We start from the raw sequence: 21,891 nt of genomic DNA on the forward strand, positions 1-21,891 counted from the left end.
GATAGTGAAGAAAAAGAAGAAAGCATACTGAAGCCTGACAAATAAGTAAGTTTATGCTTTAGAGAATAGAGGGACAAATTTAAGAAAGCAAAACAATGTAAAACTAACTAAACAAAAGTCATAGGAAGACTTTGGTAAGAACATAGAAAATAAATATCAGGAAGGTGGCAAGATATTCTGGAGGCTGTTGAAAAAGGAAGAAAGAGTGCTGTAAAAGGAATTAGAGATGATAAAGAAGACATGAAAACTGGAAAAAAGGATACCTTTGATGTATGGAGTAATTACTTCGAAAAATTGCTAAATGAACAAGCAGTGACAATGGCACAGTGGTAAAAAAAAACACTGACCAGTCATGCAGTCAGAAATACATATCCATACTTTGTTGAAAAATACCTCGACGAGCAGAGACAAGCAAATTATTGTACCTCTGTACCGAGCCTTGATAAGACCTCATCTCAACTACTGTGCCCAGATATGGTCACCTAGGTTCCTTCTTGATGGGGAGGAGGTGGAGAGGATCCAGAGGCGAGCGACTAAGATGATAGCAGGTCTATAGAATGAACCATATGAGAACAGGTTGAAAATTTGTGGGTTGCAGAAATTAGTTGATAGGCGGAAAAGGGGAGATATGATTCAGACATTCAAATTGCTGAAGGGTTTCTATAGGATTAATTCAGAGGATATTTTTGAGATCAGGACTGGTGGTGGGAGAACTAGGGAACACCTATGGAAGCTGGGTTCTTTACTTTTAGAATGGTAAATGAGTGGAATAAGCCGCCAGAGTCTGTTGTGGGTGCTATGACGGTGAGTGAGTTCAAGGCAAGGTATGATAGATACTGTGAGAATGTCATATAGTTGTGTGGACATGTTTAGGGCCTCCCTCAATGAGTCTAAGGACTCCCTGGAGTCGCCTGTAATAATAATAAAATACAAAAATACTTGAAGTAGAAAAAGCCATCAAAAGCCTGAAATGTGGAAAGCTAGCATCAGTAGAAAATGATATTTGACCAGAAATGCTCGAGCATGGAGGTATAAAAGTCTTGCAGTGGCTACACTGCATACTTCAAAAGGCCTAGACATAGGGATGAATTCCAGATGATTGGAGTAGAGCTCTCATAGTATCCATATATATATATATATATATAAAATAGGAAATAAAACTGAATGTGAGAATTACAGAGGCATTTCCCTACTGAGTGTTCTTCGTAAGATTTATGCAAGTATACTTGAGAAATGGTTCAGAAAGATTGTGGGAGGAAAGCTTGGTGAAGAACAAGCTGGATTCATACCAAATAGAGGTTGTCAGGATCAGATCTTCATTTTATGACAAATAGTGGAGAAATCATGGGAATATAACAAAGATCTGTATTTAAGTTTTGTCGATTTGGAAAAGTCATATGACAAAAGTGCCAAGAAAGAAGCTATTCAATACACTACAGTTATATGGTGTCAATGGGGCATTATATCAAGCAATACTTAGTCTTTATTTGAGTTGTAAGTCTGCAGTTAGAATTGAAAGAAGTACAGGAAGATGGTTTAATGTTAAATCTGGTGTCAGACAAGGATGTACATTATCCCCTCTGTTATTTATTATCTATATGGATCACATTATGGAGGAAATTGATATTAAATCTGACATCAAAATTGGAGAGGTTACTCTCACCTCTTTACTTTATGCAGATGATGTTATACTTCTAAATAAATCCAGTAGAAGGCTGCAAGATTACCTAACTAAATTGAATAACTGTTGTAACAGATTTGGTATGAAGTTCAGCAATAACAAGACAAAGACAATTCGATGCTTCTGCCTATTTTCAAATAGGCAGAAGCATCGAAAATATCAACTGCATTATGAATGGATAACCTATAGAATAAGTAAAGCATTTCAGCTAAGAATGATTTTTTGTGAAGATGGTAAATTAAATATGGAAATAGGCAACAGAATCAACAAAACTGGCATGGTAGGAAGTCAACTGAATAAATTTATATGGAATAAGAGAGAAATTAGTCAAAACACTAAATTAGCTATATACAAGACTGTTATTATTTTTACGGCTATTTTGCCTGCTTTTGTTTAGGAGTGCTCCTGGTTTAATGTCATTGGCTTTTTACTCCAGAATTCTTAGGACATTGCAAATGTATTTTAGAGACAAATATATGTAGCATAATAGAAAAAAATTCACAACTTTTCTTGGATGTTGTTGCCTGTCTTCTTTCTAGGTGTGCATACATCTGCTGTTATGGTATTGAAAGGGGAGTGGAGGGGGGCTCATTCAATGTGGGAGAATTAATTTGAAAAAGCCTGGGTTTTTTCACATTAATTCTCCCATCAGGGAGAATTAATTTGAAACAATGCCAAAGGGAAATTTCCCCTTTGGCATTGTTTCCTTTTGAATATTATGTAAGGAGGCAACTTTCTTCCGTCTGCAGTAATTGTGAGCATGATTGTGCATCACTGTTTAAACTTTTTGCTTGTGTGAGGTAAAATTTTTGATTTCATTTTTTGTAAAGTAAAATAGGGGGTGTGAGATATACACAAGGGCGAGTTAAATTTGAGCAAATATGGTATACTTCAACCTTGGTATTACTTCTGGGTCTGGCTCCCACTGATGAGACCTCAATAAAGGTCGAAACCAGTCTTGGTAGTGACCCTTCCAAGAATGTTGGAAGTTTTTTTTTCCCCCACTTGGTTAGACTATAATAAATTTAGTTTAATCCTTTATCCAAGTGTAAGCAAACAAAGTTTGTGCCTGAAGTATCTTCAGGACTGAGTCAACTCGTGGTAAAGGTGAACCAAGCCCTCATCACTCCTTGTCTTAGTATCTCTCATAATGCAATGCACATCTCCTTGCAGACATGTATAATGCTATGCATTAAGAGAAGGGCCACTACACAGACCGGTTTCAACCTTTATCGAGGTCTCATCAGTGGGAGCCAGACCCAGTGGTGGCGATACTGAGGTGGAAACAATGGAAAAGTCATATTTACCTATATGAGTTGCCAAAAGGTGTCTCTCACCTTATTATTAAATTACTCAGCATTTAGAGAAAGATGTTGGAAGTTTTCAGTTCTGAAGATACTTCAGGACAAACTCTGTTTGCTTAAACTTGGATAAAGGATCAAACTAGATTTATTATAGTCTAACCAAGTGGGGGAAAAAAAAAAAAAAAAATTCCACAACATCCAGAGTAATTTAATAATAAGTTGAGACACCTTTTGGTAAATATGACTTCTTCATTGCTTCTACCTTAGTATCACCACCTCTGGGTCTGGCTCCCACTGAAGAGACCTCAACAAAGATCGAAACCAGTCTGGGTAGTTGCCCTTCCCTTAATGCATAGCATTATACATGTCTGCAAGGAGATGTGTTTTCATTATGGGAGATACTAAGACAATGAATGATGAGAGCTTGGTCCACCTTTACTATGAGTTACCTCATTCCTGAAGATACTACAGGCGCAAACTTTGTTTGCTTACACTTGGATAAAGGATTAAATTAAATTTATTATAGTCTAATCAAGTGGGGAAAAAATAAACTTCCAACAACTTTCTCTAAATCCAGAGTAATTTAATAATAAGGTGAGACAACTTTTGGCAATTCATATAGGTAAATATGACTTCTCCATTGCTTCCACCATCACCACCTCTGGGTCTGGTTCCCACTGACGAGACCTCAATAAAGGTCAAAACCTGTCTGGATAGTGGCCCTTCTCTTAATGCATAGCATTATACATGTCTGCAAGAAGATGTGCTTTGCATTATGAGAGATACAAGGAGTGATGAGAGCTTGTTCCACCTTTACCATGAGTTGCCTAAGTCCTGAAGATACTTCAGGTGCAAACTTTGTTTGCTTACACTTGGATAAAGGATTGAACTAAATTTATTACCTTCCAAGAATGCATAGCATTATACATGTCTGTAAGGAGATGTGTTTTGCATTATGGGATACTGAGGCAAGTGATGTAAAGTCATTAACCTCTATATACGAGTTGCCAATCGCGAAGTTACTTCACCTGTAAACTATTTGCTTGCACTTCGATAAAGGATTAAACCAATAATATAATTTCTTGGCATCTTTAATTTATAGCATAACCAAGTGGAAAAACTTTCAACATCTATCTATAATCCAGAGTATTTTAGTAACAAGATGTGACACCATTTGGCTACTTGTATATGGAAATATGACTCTGCATTACTTCAACATCAGTATCACTTCTGGGTCTGGCTTCCACTGATGAGACCTTAATAAAGGTCGAAACCGATCTCGGTTACTGGGTAGTGATCCTTCCCATAATGCATAGCATTATACATGTCTGTAAGGAGATGTGCTTTGCATTATGGGATACTAAGGCAAGTGATGTGAAGCAATTAGCCTGTATATATTAGTTGCCCAGTCGTGAAGTTACTTCACATGCAAACTTTGTTTACTTATGGTGGAAGGCTAACAAATGTGCTCCTGCCCTAATAGGAGCATTAAATAAAATAAAGAAAACTTGTGTCATTGCAAAACATGACTAAACCAAAATTGCACACACACCAGTCTGGATTGTCTATCAGAATGATATTTTTTTTTTTTTTTTTTTTTTTTTTTTTTTAAACAATGAAAGAAAATGAAGCATTTTCATAGACAAATCATATTTGCAAGGAAAATTTCCTAATTAATAATGGTGAAAAGGGGAAAAAAATCTGATCTTAATCAAAACAAACTTACACAGCTGGCATTTTAAGCCATGTTCTTTCGGTATCCTGTTTAACTGCACTAAAGGTGTATTCCCAATTTGATATAAGACATTTGGAAGAATTTTAGGATTCTTCTGTCTGAAAAAAAAAAAAAAATGTTTTCAATTAAAAATCATTGGCATTAGAATACAATCATTAAACAAGTCAAATGCAGTGAAGATTTATATCCTACGCTTAAAAATAAGTTGATAAGCATCTTTACACTAAGGCAAGTGCAATCAGATTATTGGATTATTACACTCTTAAAAATGAGCATATTTCATTTAACAAGTAAAATGCTATGCAATATTTCCTTTTTTGATAACTGCTCTCTCTCTCTCTCTCTCTGCAAGCCATGGAAAACAAGCAGAAACAGATGAGACTGATGGGCAGTGAATGGAGAGGGGGGAGAGGAGAGTAGAGTAGAGTAGTAACAAAGATGAGAATAGGAATGCAAGATTAAGACAGAAATGGTGGAGAAGTCAGAATGGACAGGAAGACAGTGTAACAATAATTGATTCTGGAAGCAGCAGTGCATGTATGTAAGGTATATTTGAAATGGCCTGGAATGCAGAGGAGGGGAGGGGTTATAAAGAAGAGTGGGCAGAAGCAAGCATGGAGAACATCATAAACCAGTTTAGACAAGCTTATAAAAATTCAGAAAAATGCAGCTAGAATCATATATGGACTAAGGAATATATCTCCTGGAAAAATAGCAGAACTCAAATCCAACCTTGTTCCTTTAAAAATTAGGTGGCAAGAAAATCTTACTAAATTTGTAGAAAAAAGAGCCAACCTTGCACATCATAGAACAAGTGAACATCATGGAACAGATGATGGGTAGAATCCTGGTTAGAGACCAAGAAATGAGTTGTAATGCTTAATTACAAATGAATGCCTGGAGTATCAGAAATAAGGCAGATGAAACTGATGCATTGATCAAGTTTATTCACCCAAAAACAGAATAAATTAAATCATGGCTGGATGAGAATATATTCTAGCAGGTATAGAAATAGAAGAGTATGATGTTTTTTTGCGAGGATAAGAATGGCAAGAAGGGAGAGGAAGTACTGCTGCTGATATCAAGGGATTAGGGGGAAATGGTGGCAGTATGGTGTGAGGCAGCAGTTGACAGGATGAGATATTTAGTTAGATATTGCTATAGGCTAGAGAATGCAGAAGAAGGAATACAAAGGCAAATTGGCTTAGTGAATAAGAGAGGGCCCATTGTTATAGGTGATTTTAATTATGGTAATCTCGATTAGAATAAAGAAATAGAAAGCATTTGGAATAAGAAGAATGAATAAAGGTTCTTGAAGAACAACAACTATCTTCTCAGGCAATATGTGGAGGAGGGCAGCATGTGGATTAGGAGTGTTAGTCTGATTTATGATAAGAGGATGTGATTGTGAATGAAGTGTTTAATCTTCCTCCAATTGGTGAGAATGACCATGAGGAGATGAACACCTGGGTTGTAGTCAGCCATATGAGAAACCTAAATATCATGAAAAGTGTCTCAAGTAAGTGGGGAGCCGATACTAAAACCTTAAAAGTCACATATACCTCTCTTATCCGACCCATAGTGGAATATGCTTCACCTATCTGGATGCAAACATCACAAACCAGTTTAGACAAGCTTATAAAAATTCAGAAAAATGCAGCTAGAATCATATGTGGACTAAGGAATACAACTCCTGAAAAAATAGCAGAACTCAAATACAACCTTGTTCCTTTAAAAATTAGGTAAGAAAATCTTACTAAATTTGTAGAAAAAAGAGCCAACCTTGCACATCATAGAACAAGTGAACTTTTTAAAAATTGGCAACCAACAAACAGAATAAAGAAAAAATCAACAATGCATGAAATCATGGAAAATAAAATTCCCTTGGATTGTCCAAATAAAATAGCCCACTACCCAGCATTTCCTCCAAATCAAGACAGGAAAAATATAGTTATCATCTTTGAAAAAGGGAAACAAGAAACAAAGCCTAGTAAACCATGAAATCTTGAGATCATTATAAATTTAAAAAATAATGGAATGTGGACCCGACTTAAAGATCTATACAGATGGCTCCAAAAATCCAAATGGCAATTCTGGGAGTGGTGTACTCATTTATGGCACTCTCAAAATATTATTACTATTATTAGTACATGACACCTCCAGGGAGTCCAAAGACTCGTCGAGGGGGGGGGGGCTTACTCTACAACTCTCTGTCTCCACCATTCAATCCACCAACGCCATCTACCACCACTAGCATTTTCCCACAGACAATCACAAACACCCATATCAAAAGCAAGATTCGAACCCGCAGCCTTTTGGCTGGAGAGCGGATACACTAATCACTCGGCCAACCAGGCTGGCCGAGAACTAAAACCAACTAACAGTATTGGATGCAACTCATACCATGTAGAATTAACAACAGCACTACAACATTTGGATAAACAAAACCCAAAGAAGATTATATTTTTCACGGATTCCTTAGCAGTCCTTCAAGCTATTAAGAACTTCTACACTAGCCATCAAGAAATACTTAGAGACATAGCAAAAAATATAAACTACATAAGGATTCCGAAATAATTTTCCAATGGATCCCATCCCATGTGAGATTAAAGGGAAATGAAACTGCAAATGAAGTAGCAAAAATGGCAGCAACATCAAGTGATACCACAGATTTCGATCTTTTTAAAACCACTCAAAAAGAAAACAAAAAGAACAATTCTCTAGGACATGACTCACCACTGGTATTCAGCAGAAAAACCAGGAGCTACCATCAACTCCAAGTTCAATCGCTGTGCCACTGCCATGATCTCTTGCCTGAAGACCGGCCACACAAGACTAATCAAGTTTAGCAATGGCATAAAAGTCTTCCTTTCCCATCTGAAAAATCTGTAACATCGAGGAAGCATCACCAATGCATTTACTAAATTGTATGATATTTCCAAATGTGAACTTTATAACAACCCAGAAAAGGTGCTGTATAAAATACATGAATTTGACCTCTATGATCTGGTGTAATAATACCATGGGATAAAAAAATAATAATAAAATAAAATAAAAATCTATGGGAAAAGAATTATAAGACCAGTCATCATGAAAAACTTCAACTGGGAACTACAGCATAGAAAGAGGAGCTGAGTGAAGAAGAGATAGATGCAGCTTGGACACTGATCAAAATATTTAGCAGCAATAATGTTTCAGTGTATTCCAAAGGACAAAAGGCTAAATTAAATAGAATGAATGAATAAAAATATTAAGATGCAACCTGGTAAAAGGCTTTATGGAGGCAGCATAAGATGAAAGATAACCAGTCACATGCTGAGTACAAAGCGCAGGCCAGGAAGGTGACTCAGTTGGTAAGGACAGCAAAAAGTCTAGTATGAGCAGAAATTAGCAATCAAAGCCAAGCAAAATCCTAGAGTTCTTTCAATATATAGCAAGCAAAAGAAAGAATGATTATGGGAGAATGATACTGATGGATTAAAATGATAGATGGTAATGGCTGTGGAGGATATAGTTGAGGTATTCAATGAGCATTCAAGGTATTTCACCCTTATGAATACAACATCATGAGGAGCTTGGGTGTACAGGGTAAAGTGATGGAGATGCTGTAAGTGAACAGAAGATATATGAGGAATTACATAAACTTCATGTTAATAAGGCAGAAGGAATTGTCAACATATCACTGCATATCTTGATTCATAGAGTTAACATTGGCATACCTGTTTAACATGAGTTGCAACAGAGCAAGTTATAAAGGAGTGGAAAGAAGGTAAAATTGTCCCACTTTACAAAAGGGAAAATAAGGCTAATAATATTAATGTTGTTAATGCAGGAAGTGGTAAGGATTTTAAGATTCAGTATATGATAAATGTCAGTTGAATGAACCGCCGTGATGAGTCTGCCGACTCCATGCAGGATGTAATAATCATTATCAATGATTATTACATCATAATCATCATCATAAGAAATTATTATTAATCTCCTATCAACAATTTTCCTCTAAATCAATCTATTACTTGTGAGCACTACAATAATGTCATCTCTAGCATTTTGTGCTTCTAAGGCACTTTTGATGAATCAATCCACCTAGATCTTGATCTTCCTCTGGGTCTCTCTCCTGCCAACTTGGCATCAAACACCTGTTTTGCTAAACTTTTTTCACCCATTCTATTTAAGTGGCCATAGCACTTTAGATTAGCTCTGCTGACACATTCTTGAATGCTAATAATGTCAAGGTCCTTTCCAATATCTTCATTTTTAATACAATTTTGATGCAATCAGGTCAGCCCCCTCATTTTTCTCAGAACTCTCATATATGTGGTCTCTAGTCTTTGATCAAGTGCTTTATTTTTGATTGTGCCAATGTATAAAGCACTGGTCAGACCACATTGACTATTGTGTGTACAGGTTTTAACCCAACTCTCAGATCCATAACTTAAAATTGGTTTAAACACAGGTCTTGTATACTGCTAGTTTGGTGTTTTGGCTATTTTCTCTCTTATTCCATATAAATTTATTCACCTGGCTGCCTACCATACCAACTTTGCTAATTCTGTTGTCTATTTCCAGATTTAACCTGCTTTCAATAAAAACTCTGCCTAAACAGCTGAAATATTTTACTTTTTCCATAGAAAAAGACCTCCATTCAGAATGCAGCTGAAGTTTTCTATGCTCTTGCCTATTTTAATAAATTTGTTTTTTTTACTGCTGATTTTCATGACAAAATTTGTTACAGCTATTATTCAATTTAGTTAGTGAATCCTGGAGACTTGCATTAGATGTATTTAAGAGACAACATCATTTGCATAAAGCAAAAGAGCTAAATTTGACATCTCCAATTCTAATATCTGGCTTGATGCCATTTTCTTTCATAATGTGATACATATAGATGATGAATAAGAGTGGAGATAATGTGCATCCTTGTCTTACCCCTGATTTTACATCAAACCATCTTCCTGTATTTCATTCAATTCTAACTACTGACTAACAACTTAAATACAGACAGTATTGCCCTGTATAATGTTCCATTTACACCTTATATAACTAATATTTTGAAAAGCTTTTCCCTGGAAACCTTGTCATATGCCTTTTCCAGATCTACAAAACTTAAGTATAGATTATTATTACCCCAAGACCTCATGGAGTCAAAGACTCATCTGGGAATATTCAACAATTTCTCAACCATTTGTCTTAAAGTGAAAATCTGATCTTGACAACCTCTATTTGGCCTGAACTCAGCTTTCTCTTCCAATTTTCTCTTCCACAATCTTTCTCAACCTCTTTTCAAGTATGCTTGCATTAATCTTACCTGGAACACTTAGTAGAGAAATTCCTCTGTAATTATTACATTCAGTTTTATTCCCTTTTTTATAGATGATACCATGAGAGCTCTACTCAAATCATTGGGAATTTGACCTTCTAAGAAGACCCTCTGAATTATGCAGGGTAGCCACTGCAAAACTTTTATACCTCCATACTTAAACATTTCTGGTCGAGTATCATCTATTCCAGCTGCCTTTCCATATTTCACGTTTTTGACTGTTTTTTCTACCTCAAGTATTGATATGTACACCCTCTGTCCAAAAAGAAACCAAACTTTTGATAGAAAATAAAACACAGGCCAATTATACTTATTCAAATCATTTATTTCAATCAATATACTCTCCCTCAGCTTCAATATAGTATTTGGCATGGTCAATTAATTTGTTAAATGAGTTTTTTTATATCGGTTTTTGGGATACTGTTGAGAGTCATGGTTTCTGCCGCTTGAATGTTTTCAATGGTGTCGTATCGCTTTCCTTTCATCGGCAAATGAAGTTGGGGGAAGAGAAAGAAGTTACAGGGTGCATCATGATATTCATACTGTACGTGACAAACTCTTGCTATCAATCGCTTCAAAACTTCGAGATAAAACTCACCATTGACCGTTTGGCCAGGCGGAATGAATTCTTTGTAGATAATGCCCTTGGAATCGTAGAAACAAATCAGCATTGTCTTTACTTTTGACTTCTCAAAGCAACTTTTTTTTGGATGCCCCTCTTCTGGTGGTCTCCACTCAGCACTCAGGTGCTTTGTTTCGGGCTCATACTCAAAATGCCACGTTTCGTCACCAGTAAAGATCGTGTCAAGGAAGTTTGAGTCCTTACGTAGTTTTAATGAGGTCCTTGCAATGTTCAATTCGATACATTTTTTGGTCGTTGGTCAACTTGTGGGGAACAAATCACGAATTCAATTTACGAAGGCCCAAACTCTCGGTCAAAATGTGGTTCACAGTTGATTTTGGAATCCCCAATTCACCTTCAATCAATCTCACGGACAATTTCAGGTTTCCTTTGATGAAATGATGCACTTTTTGGATGTTAACTTCACTCAGTCGTTTTTGGATGGTCCGACTTTTCGTCGTCTCAAACATCTCATGACCACTTTGAAATCACTTAAACTACTTGTAAACTTGAGTATGGGATAAGTATTCAACACCGTATGCTTTTTGAAGCATTTGATGCTTTTCGGTAAAACTTTTACCAAGTTTAACACAAAAGTCAATCGCAGCGCTCTGATTGAAACTCATTTTCCAACCATTCATCAAAACACACTGTCACTCATGGCAATATAACTTGGCTTCTAATGAAACAAATGTCAAACGGTTGACACGACACTAATGAAGGTTGCCACTTTCGACAACAAAAAGATACAACAGGTAGTGGCACTAGTTTCTTCTATTTTCAAAAAGTTCAGTTTCTTTTTGGACAGAGAGTGTACTACTCTTCTTTGCATTCCTGTTGAAAATGTCCTAGCATGGTTCTGTCACTTGATTCGTTTAACAGTCTTTCAAAGTAATTACTCCAGACATCTAGGATATCCTTATCTTCATTTTCATGTCAACTTTATCATCTTTGATTCCTTTTACAGTATCCCCCCCCCCTGCATTTCTAAGTTTCTTCAATAGCCTATATTGAAGAAACTTAGAATATTTTGCCAACTTCCTGATATTTATTTTCTATATTCTTAACAAAGCCTTCCCTTGAGTTCTGTTTAGCTACTTTTTTAGATAAAGCATAACTCCATTACATTTTTCTCTGTATTATTTTTGGGCATCTGCCAACTTAGGATGGAAACAGTAGGAGAGACGGAATGAGAGAGAGATATGGAAGTGCTAGAAGAGGAGAGAATGGAAACGGTAGGAGAGATGGAATGAGAGAGAGGTATGGGAATGCTAGAAGACGAGCGGATGGAAACAGTAGTAGGAGAGACAGAATGAGAGAGGGATATGGAAGTGCTAGAAGTGGAGAAAATGGAAACAGTAGGAGAGAGGGAATGAGAGAGATGTATGGGAGTGCTAGAAGAGGAGAGAATGGAAACAGTAGAAGAGAGAGGTATGGGAATGAAAGAAGAGGAGAGAATGGAAACAATAGGAGCGAGGGAATGGTAAGAGGTATAATGTATGGCGACTCAATGATCCGTGGTGTTCAAGATAGGATGCGTGAGGAGTGTTTGCCAGGAGGAACAATAGAAAGGGTGGCTATGGCAATTAAGAGAGGTGAAAGGGTGGATGAGATGATTGTGATGGTAGGAACGAATGACTTGAGTGGTAATGTAAGTCGGGCAGCGAGAGATATGAGATTTTTGCTTGAGACTGTACGGAAGAAGACAGAGAGAGGAAAAATAGTGTGCGTGTTGCCTAGGTATGATAATGATGAGCTGAGCAGAAGAGCGGTGATATTGAATGGCATAATAGCGAGAATGTGTGACAAGAGAGGACTGGTATATGTGGATGCCTGGAGTGTGTTTGAGGAAAGAGAGGAGTTGTATGCGAGAGACCGTTTACATTTGAATGAGGAAGGACGTAGGCATCTGGAGAGATTGCTGTTCTGAACGAGTCAGTGTGTCCCAGGGAGGATGATAGCAGGGGTGACCTCTTGTGGGAATGGATACTTGGGAGAAGGGAGACAATGTCAGGTAACACTGAGCCCAGTGGAGTCCAGAAGAGATAATGCTGGGTATAGAAACAATGGCATTTATATGCTGTATACTGATGCCAGGAGTATCCGGAATAAGGGAGAGGAATTGGTGACGCAGATAGCATCAGCCTGGCCAAAAATTATTGCGATCACTGAGACGTGGTTGACAGAAGGGGATATAACAACAGGAATAGAAGTCGCTGGGTATAGCATTTTTCGTCAGGATAGGAGGGGAAAGCGTGGTGGTGGGGTACTGCTTATGATAAGTGATGACCTATGTCCTCTAAGAGTGGAGAATTTGGAAGGAAGTGAGACAAATGATTTTGAGAGCGTATGGTGTGAGGTAGAGGTAGGCAAGACAGGATATTTAGTGGGGTGTTGCTACAGACCCAGGAGCACAGAGGATGGGGACCAGGAGATGTTTAGACAGCTAAGTTTGGCAAGTGCAAGAAGAATGATTGTTATGGGAGATTTTAACTTCAGTAGTATAAATTGGAGAGAGGAAGATGCATGTAGCAATAGGGGAATGGAATTTCTAGAATTCTTGAGGGACAAATGTCTTAGGCAACATGTAACAGAGGGAACAAGAGGTTCAAAAATTTTGGATTTGGTTATAGCATCAGAAGAGTTGATAATAACTGAGTTGACGTCTCTCCCACCAGTTGGAGAGAGTGACCATATGGTGTTGACTTGGAAAATGAATAGACATGCAGGAGTATCAAAGAGACGGGAACTTATGTGGAATTATAAGGCAGGTGATTATAATAGTCTTAGACATCAACTTCGGGAAGTTTAATGGAGGGAGGAATTGGAAGGCCGGGATATCACCAGTGCGTGGGAAATTGTGAGAGAATATTTGTTATCAGCAATGGTAAGTTGTATACCACGAGTGAAGAAGAGGACGCAATTTGGAGTAAAGTGGATGACAAATAATATTAAACAGGAATTGCATGCGAAAAAGAGGCTATGGAAGAGATATAAGGAGATAGGTGAAGAGATGCATGAGGAATATAAGACACAGGCCAGAAGAGTGACTAGTGTGGTAAGGAAAGCGAAACTGGAATATGAGAGGAGATTGGCCCTAAGATCCAAAGAAAATCCTAGGGAATTTTTTAGCTATGTGGCCAGTAGGAGGAGAAATGACTGTGGAAGAATGATATTGTGGGATAAAAATGGGAATAGAGTGACTGATGCAGAGGACATAGTGGAATTGTTCAATGAACACTTTATTGGAGTATTTCATCCTAGAGGAGTCAGTTTTAATGCTAGAGGGATAGGACTGGTACGAGGTCTGGAGGTACAGGAGGAGAGTGTGTTTCAGATACTGAGTACTCTGGATGTCAGTAAAGCTGTGGGACTGGATGGTATTTCGCCACGAGTTTTGAGAGAATGTGCTAGGGAATTGACAGTACCTTTAACGTGGCTTTTCAATGAAAGTCTGGCTTTGGCAAAGGTGCCCAGGGAATGGAAGGAAGGTAAGATAGTGCCATGGCATAAGGGTGGTAACAGACTGGAAGTGTCTAATTATAGGCCAGTCTGTGTGTCATCAGTAGTTGTTAAGATCTTGGAGAAAGTAGTGAGGGACCGTGTACAGCATTGGGCAGATGAGGGTAATGTTATCTGTGAGAATCAACATGGATTTGTGAAAGGACGCTCTTGTTTTAGCAATATGCTAGCCTTTTATAATAAAGTTACAAGAACATTAGATGAGGGAAAGGCATATACTGCAATTTTCTTAGACTTGGAGAAGGCATTTGACAGGGTGCCACATGATAAGCTGATATTTAAGTTGCAGCACATGGGTCTGGATGTCAGATTGGTCAACTGGATTCAGGATTGGCTGTCTGATAGGTATCAGAGAGTTGTGTATGGTGGAGCAGTTTCCAGGAGGCAGAGGGTTACAAGTGGGGTCCCACAGGGCTCAGTACTAGGACCTATATTGTTTAACCTTTATATCAATGACATAGCCAGTGGATTGCAGGGGGATATTCAGTTGTTTGCAGATGATGCGAAGCTGGGAAGGATTATTAGTAATAGTGCAGATGTGGTAGCCCTGCAAGAGGATTTAAATAAGCTAGATAGATGGGCAAATGAATGGGGGTGTCAGTTTAATGCAGCAAAATGTAAGGTCTTGAGGTTTGGGAAACATCGATGGGATGCTGCATACTCTATGGGAGGAGTTATACTGGAGGAAGTAGGGAAGACAAGAGATCTGGGGTTGATGATTGATAGAAACCTGAAGTTTAGGGGACATATTGCAAAGGTGGTGAAGGTAACACAGAGGATTGCTGCTATTATGAGGACACTGACCTGCAGAGATAAGAGGGTTATCATTCCATTGTATAAGTCTCTGATCAGACCACACTTGGACTATTGTTCTCAGATTTGGTCCCCAGGATTTGAAGGGGATAAATTAACTGTGGAAAGGATACAAAGACGGATGACAAAGATGGTTTCAGGACTGTACAAGGATAGTTATGAGGATCGGCTGGAATGTGGACTGCAGAGTTTGGTGGATAGAAGAAGGAGAGGTGATATGATTGAGACTTTTAAACTGTTGAGAGGTGGTTACAGGGTTGACACTGGGGAGTTCTTTCGCTTGGTTGATCAGCGGGACGGAGTGATGACAAGAGGCCATCCCTGGAAGTTATGAAAGGAAACTGTGAGCAAGAGGGTAAGGAGTGGTTTCTTTGTGTGGAGGGTGGTTGAGCCGTGGAATGCATTGCCTGATGGAGTGGTGGGAGCAAGAACAGTCAGTGAGTTTAAAGAGTGGTATGATAGACTTTGTGTTTCTCAGGGGGGGACCTCCCCTCAGTGAGTCTTGACAGACTTTATGTCTTAGGAAGGACCTCCCTCGATGAGTCTTTTGACTCCTTGGAGGCCTGAATAATAATAATAATAATAATAATAATAATCTGCCAACTTATTTTCTAGGAACTTTTGGTATACTTTCTTCTTTTCCAGGGCTACTTCTTCTGTCCACCATGGTATTCTTATGTTTCTATCCTTGCAGACAACTTCACCACACACATCCCTAGATGAATCAATGTCTTCTTTGGAGTTTGTAACTGAGACTCCAAGGTTTGGTTCTTGTTTTCAATTTGTTTTATTTTTTCTTCAATAATGTTTACATAGTTCAGTCTACAATTTACTTGTAAAAGCTTCTCAACTTTAATTCTTTTTAAAACTTGCTTACATACTGTTCTTTTCAATGTGATATCCATTTTTATCTTGCTTAATACTAAGTAATAGTCACTTCCAATTTTAAATCCTCTGTACACACTTGTATACTGAATGAGCATGAAGATATGACGAGCGACAATGATGCAGTCAATCAGGTTTTTCTTATTTCTTGTGTCCTCTTCATGTGAAGATCTTTATGTTGAAACATGGTGTTAGTAATGACTAACTCCATGATTGAGACAGCCTTCCCATGCCCCCCCCCCCCCCCACTAGTAGTGTTACCTTGTGGTACATTGCTGGTGCTTAAGACAAAAGAAGCCCCAGAGATGAATCATAGGTAACATGAAGCTAATTCAAACAAGGCATCCAAAGGAACCAGGCCTCCTGGACCACTTGCAGCAACTATGATGAATACAAAACTTAAGAAGCTGTATGCTGGCTCGAGCATCACCCAGAATAACAAGGATCGCATTGCTTGTTTGGGTGGAGGGCAAGCTTCAAAAAATAAGTTACAGTCCCCTAAACAACACTCTCTCAAGATATGTTCCCTAAACATAGAAGGACTATCTAAATCCAAAGCTGAAGTCATCAGCAAAATAGCCAAAGACAAAGCAATTGACGTCTTGGCTCCTCCAAGAAACACATGTGCCTAACACAGCCCTCAATAGACTAAAGATCCCAGGCCTAATTCTCGTGTCTTATAACTGCCATCCCAAGCATGATCTGGCAACCTACATCAGGCCTGGCCCCTGGCCTCAAGGACATAACCCAATGTGTACCTGATGCAGAATACTCCAAAGGTATTAAAGTTCAAAATACCACCATCTACAATGTCTACAAACCACCATTGCAATCCTGGCCTGATCAGATGACCCAGCCACCATCTCACCCTGCTATCTATGTTGGCAACTTCAACTCTCATTACACCATGTGGGCTATTCTCTAACGACTGGGATGGTAATAATCTAGTTAACTGGATGGATACATATAACCTTTATTTGATTTACGATGTCAAGCAGGAAGGCACTCTCTGCACAGTCAGATGGAACAGAACCTACAAACCAGATCTGTGCATAGTCTCTAAAGACTCTGAAGATCACCCTCTGCCAACAACCAGAACCATCCTCAACAGATTCCCTAATAGTCAGCATTGTCCTACATTAATAGAGACAGGCACATCAATCCCAGTCATCAGCAGAACACCAATCGCTAGATGGAACCTTCGCAGGTCCAACTGGAATGCATTTCAGAAACAAATCGAGCAAACCATTAGAGCAATTCCACCCACTCCTAATTGCTATCCAAGATTTGTTAAACTAATCAAAACTGCAGCCAAAGCCTCTATTCCTAGAGGCTACAGAAAATAATACATCCCATGCTGGAGTAGAGAAACTGAGGAACTTTTAGCCAAATATGAAGAGACTGAAGACACAACTGTTGCTAAGGAGCTCATAGAAACGCTGGATAAAAACAGATAGGAAAGATGGATCTCAACCATCCATGAACTCTCACCACATCTAACCGGAAAAACTGGTCACTTCTGAGAAAATTAGGTGCAGCAGAACCAACAATATACAAAACAACAGAGATAACTCCTGATCAAATGGCTAATCATTTATTGAAACCTCCAAGATATGTCCCAGCTATAATCAGGAAAATTACTCTGCAATCTTCCATCGGACAAATCCTGAAGACGGGACCCAAGCTTCCTGAACTTGTACACCCAGTATCTCAGGAAGTGGTACAGGTAGCCTTAAAACTCACCAAGAATGGCAAGGCTGCAGGAGTGGATGGTATCCTCCCTGAGTTTCTAAAACATCTCTATCAACAAGGCCAAACATGGCTGGCTGGCCGCCCTTTTCTCAGAAATCATAATGACTGGTAAACTACCAAATTGTGATGGGAAGCCAAATTGCCGTGCCCAAACCAGAGAAAGATCCAAATGATGTGAAAAATCTATGACCTATCTCCTTGCTTTGCTCCACCTTTAAGCTCTGTAAAAAATTCTCCTAAAAAAAAGAATTTCACCATTTAACAAAAGAGCACTCCCAATTGAACAAGCTAGCTTCAGGTCAGGAAGAAGTTGCTGTGACCAGGTCCTGGCCCTGATAACACAGATTCAGGGCCGGCCATCTCGGGGGTGCAGTGGGTGCAATGCACCTGGGCCCCACGATCGAGTGGGCACAGTCGGTACACATTTGTGGAAACATATTATATTTCAAATGTTTTTTTTTTGTTTTCCTGTGCCAAAATCATTTGCAGGTAAGAGGTTTTACAATACATTTTTTTCGAATCCTTTAATTTTTACCTTTGAAAAATATTTTAGGGCCCCAAAAGGTTTCTTGCACCCGGGCCCCTTTATAGAGAAGGCCGGTCCTGCACAGATTGAAACAGACTTCCAGAAAAAACTTAAATCTGGAGCCAATTTCATTGACCTATCATCTATCAGCTTATGGCACAGTCTGGATCAGGGGCCTCCTCCTAAAGCTAGGAAATATTATAAGGTGCAAAGAAACTTTCCAGCTTTTTGAATCCATTCTTTCAAACAGAAAGATCTGGTCTATATTGGCAGAAAAAAGAGCAGGCCCAGATTCCTCCACAACGGTCTCCCTCAGGACTCTGTGTTATCCCCTTTACTTTTTAACATGTACGTGTGTGACTTACCACATACCAGCTCAAGCAAGTATATGTACGCTGATGACCTAGCGATCCTATATCAATCCATCTCCTTTGCCAACCTGGAACAACCTTGAACACAGACCTGAACATCCTGGAAGAGTACTTCAAGCAGTGGTACTTGAAGCCAAATCCAACAAAAACTGTCCACAGTATTTCACCTGAACAATGCTGAGGGCGAATCAACACCTCAACCTTTCTTTCTGTGAAAAAATGGTAGAACACAAGCCTCACCCAAAATACCTTGGAGTGAGTCTGGACAGAAGCCTAACCTATAAAAGGCACATCACCAACCTGTCCAACAAAATTAAAACGAGAAACAATATCATTTCAAGGCTTGCTGGAACAACTTAGGGTTGTGGTGCAGAAGTTCTAAGGTCATCTGCACTAGCTCTTGAATTCTCTGCAGCAAAATATTGTGCCCCTGTCTGGGAAAGAAGTTAACACACCAACATTATAGACATCCAATTAAACTCTACCATGTGCAAAATTAGTGGGACAGTGAGAAGCACCCCTCTCTCCTGGCTGCCTGTCCTATCTAACATTGCTCCACCAAATATACGGAGTAAACAAGCCTCGATTAAAGAAGTTAATAAAGCAATGAGCAACCCACTCCTGCCCCTGCACCAGACTCTCACCTGGTCTTCGCCTAAAATCTAGAAAGCCTCTCTGGTCCATGGATGAACTCTCTTCAGCTGCCCTGCCATCAACACCTGACATGTGGAGAGAATACTGGTCCAACAATCTCCCAACAAACAGCTTCCTGGTAGAAGATCCCTGTGCTCTGCAGCCTGGTTCTGCTCTTCCTTGGAAGAGTTGGTCATCAGTCAACAGGATTGGAACTAACCAGGGAAAATGTGGCTACCTATTACAAAAATGGGGGCTGTTAGAACACCCTTATTGTGATTGTTCTCCCATGGCTCAGACAATTACTCATACTTTGAACAACTACCCAAGGTGACAGATGTATTGGCTTTCCAGACTGGACATTGACTTGTAGTTATTTTGTATTTCTTTTGTCATAAGAATAAATAAATAAATAAATAAATAAATAAATCAGTACAGTTTTAAACAACAATAGGAATTACATTAAAAAAAAAAAAATTAGTGTGCATGCTTACATTGTCCCTCAGGGATTCCAATGTAATTAAATAAGCAAAAAATATGGAAAAAGACAACAGTATTAGTAATACTGTATAGTAGGAAGTCAGCCGAATAAATTTATATGAGATATGAAAGAAATTTGTCAAACCACTAAATTTGCTGTATTCAAGGCAGTGTTTAAACCAATTTTAACTTATGGATCTGAGAACTGGGTTAGAAATAAAACACTGTGATCAAAGACTGGAGACCTCTGATATGAGAGTTCTGAGAAAGATTAGTGGATTCAACAGATGGCAACAATGGCAATATCACATTAAAAATGAGGATATTAGGAAAGAACTTGCCATTGCTAGCATTCAGGAATGTGTTAGCACAGCTAATCTCAGGTGATATGATCACTTAAATAGAATGGGAGAGGAAAGATTAACAAAACAAGTGTTCTTTGCCAGGAAAGAGAACCAAAAGGAAGACCAAGATGTAGACAGATTGATACAGTATAAAAGTGCTTTGAAGGACAGAAATATAAGATCTGATAACATTTGAATCTTGACAAATAACAGACTAATTTGGAGGAAAATTGTTGATTGGAAGTTAATAATGGCATAACTTTTTCATGTAGTACTATCATAATTATCCTGAACTCCCCTGAGGGTACATATCAGGAATATGATGATGATGATGATAACAACATATATTACTTTTTTTTTGCGCATCCTTTAATTCTATAATGCACTATATGCTAGTTTAATTATATATTTTTACAGATATAACATTACCTTTCAGCCTGATAATGAACTGTTGATTCAGGATCTATACATGGAAACCAGGTACATTTGCTGGGCAAATCAGGACGAATATATTGATCACTGCTCGACATCAAGCGAGATCGTGTTTTGGTAGGTGATGGCGCCATTGAGAACTGGTGAAATTATCACCTGTAATAGAAACTATGATTAACATCTGCACATTCCAAAAAAGAATTAAGACTACTTTCAGAAACAAAAACACCTGATAATGATGAGAAATTTCAGCCAATCAAATGTATGTATCTGTATGCTACACATACCCAGTGGCAGCTCATGACTTGAAATCGTGGGGGGGTGGGGGGGGGTGCTGCAACTTTCGAAATATACATACACACTGTAAGTACAATGTATACGTGTTTGGATAAAATATCAAAATTATGGTAAAAAATTTTTAAAATTAAACATTAAAAAAAATTGTTTATTATTGATAAAATTATACAGTTTGGTATAATTCAAAATTACTTAAAAATAAAATCCATTATCATAACCCAAATAATGTTCTAAAATAAAAACTATATCAAATGTTGTGTCTTTAATTGTAATGTCCAAATATTTAAAGAGATGGAGTAAATATGATAAGCACTACGAACACTCTACTACTGGTGCAAACTGCATACAAAACAACAATGGAACTGCACGATGGGCAGTGCCACATTACACTAATAGCTCGCATCTCACTATGACGTGCATATGCTTGCAAGCATAGCAATATGACACTATGGAAAACACAGTGCTGCTAGCGTCCTTCACCCTTCTAAGGGCTACAAGATGGATTTTTATTATTGTTTATACAAAATAAGAGAATTGTATAGGATTCTTGATAATAAAATTAAATATTACAATATTTAATTTTATTATCAATAAAATAAATTAATAAATATATTTATATATCGAGAAAAATTGGGGAGCTGCAGTTCCACAGTGCCTATGCACGAGCTGCCCCTGCATATACCACACAAACACATCCATTTGTTTTAACAACACAACAGATATGCTCATTAAATTTCCTATTTAAGATGAGAAACATCCTCAGCTATACTCTACAAGAATAAAAACCAAGAGGGTTTTTTGTGTGTGTGTGTGTGTGTGTGTGTGTGTGTGTGTGTGTGTGTGTGTGTGTGTGTGTGTGTGTGTGTGTGTGTTGTGCAGGGCTGGTCCGAGAGTATCTGATGCCCCTAGGCAAAGAAAATTTAGGTGTCCCTATACATTGTCTCTCTCTCTATATATTTTGTCATACTCTCACAAGCACACGTACACCTACACATGTGTATATTTATAAAAATATCATTATGAACATTAAAAAAATGTATTAATCAAAACCAATGCATTTGCATACATATATGATTACTCCTAAATCAATATAGCAAGAAAATTATAACATCTTAAATAAGTCTTAGCGCCCCTAGGCTCGCCTAATGATAAAACCGGCCCTGGTGTTGTGGTG

The 21,891-nt window shown here is 38.2% G+C and overlaps 1 protein-coding gene across 6 annotated transcripts in view; it reads right to left on the bottom strand.

The window, feature by feature from the left end:
- Cbs (Cystathionine beta-synthase) overlaps positions 1 to 21,891 on the bottom strand; it is a 251,449-nt gene that overhangs the window by 156,905 nt on the left and 72,653 nt on the right. For all 6 annotated transcript variants that reach the window (XM_090413161.1, XM_090413156.1, XM_090413160.1 and 3 more), the window contains exons 2-3: positions 20,418 to 20,576; positions 4,712 to 4,818 (exon numbers count right to left, since the gene is read on the bottom strand). In XM_090413161.1, coding sequence (XP_090269287.1) covers positions 4,712 to 4,818; positions 20,418 to 20,554 — 244 coding nt within the window. In that variant the 5' untranslated portion in view covers positions 20,555 to 20,576. The remainder of the gene's footprint in view (positions 1 to 4,711; positions 4,819 to 20,417; positions 20,577 to 21,891) is intronic.

Source organism: Typopeltis vanoorti, chromosome 23 (genome assembly GCF_054136105.1).
Source record: "Typopeltis vanoorti isolate ZY-2024b chromosome 23, IOZ_Tvanoo_1.0, whole genome shotgun sequence".
NCBI lineage: Eukaryota > Metazoa > Arthropoda > Arachnida > Uropygi > Thelyphonidae > Typopeltis > Typopeltis vanoorti.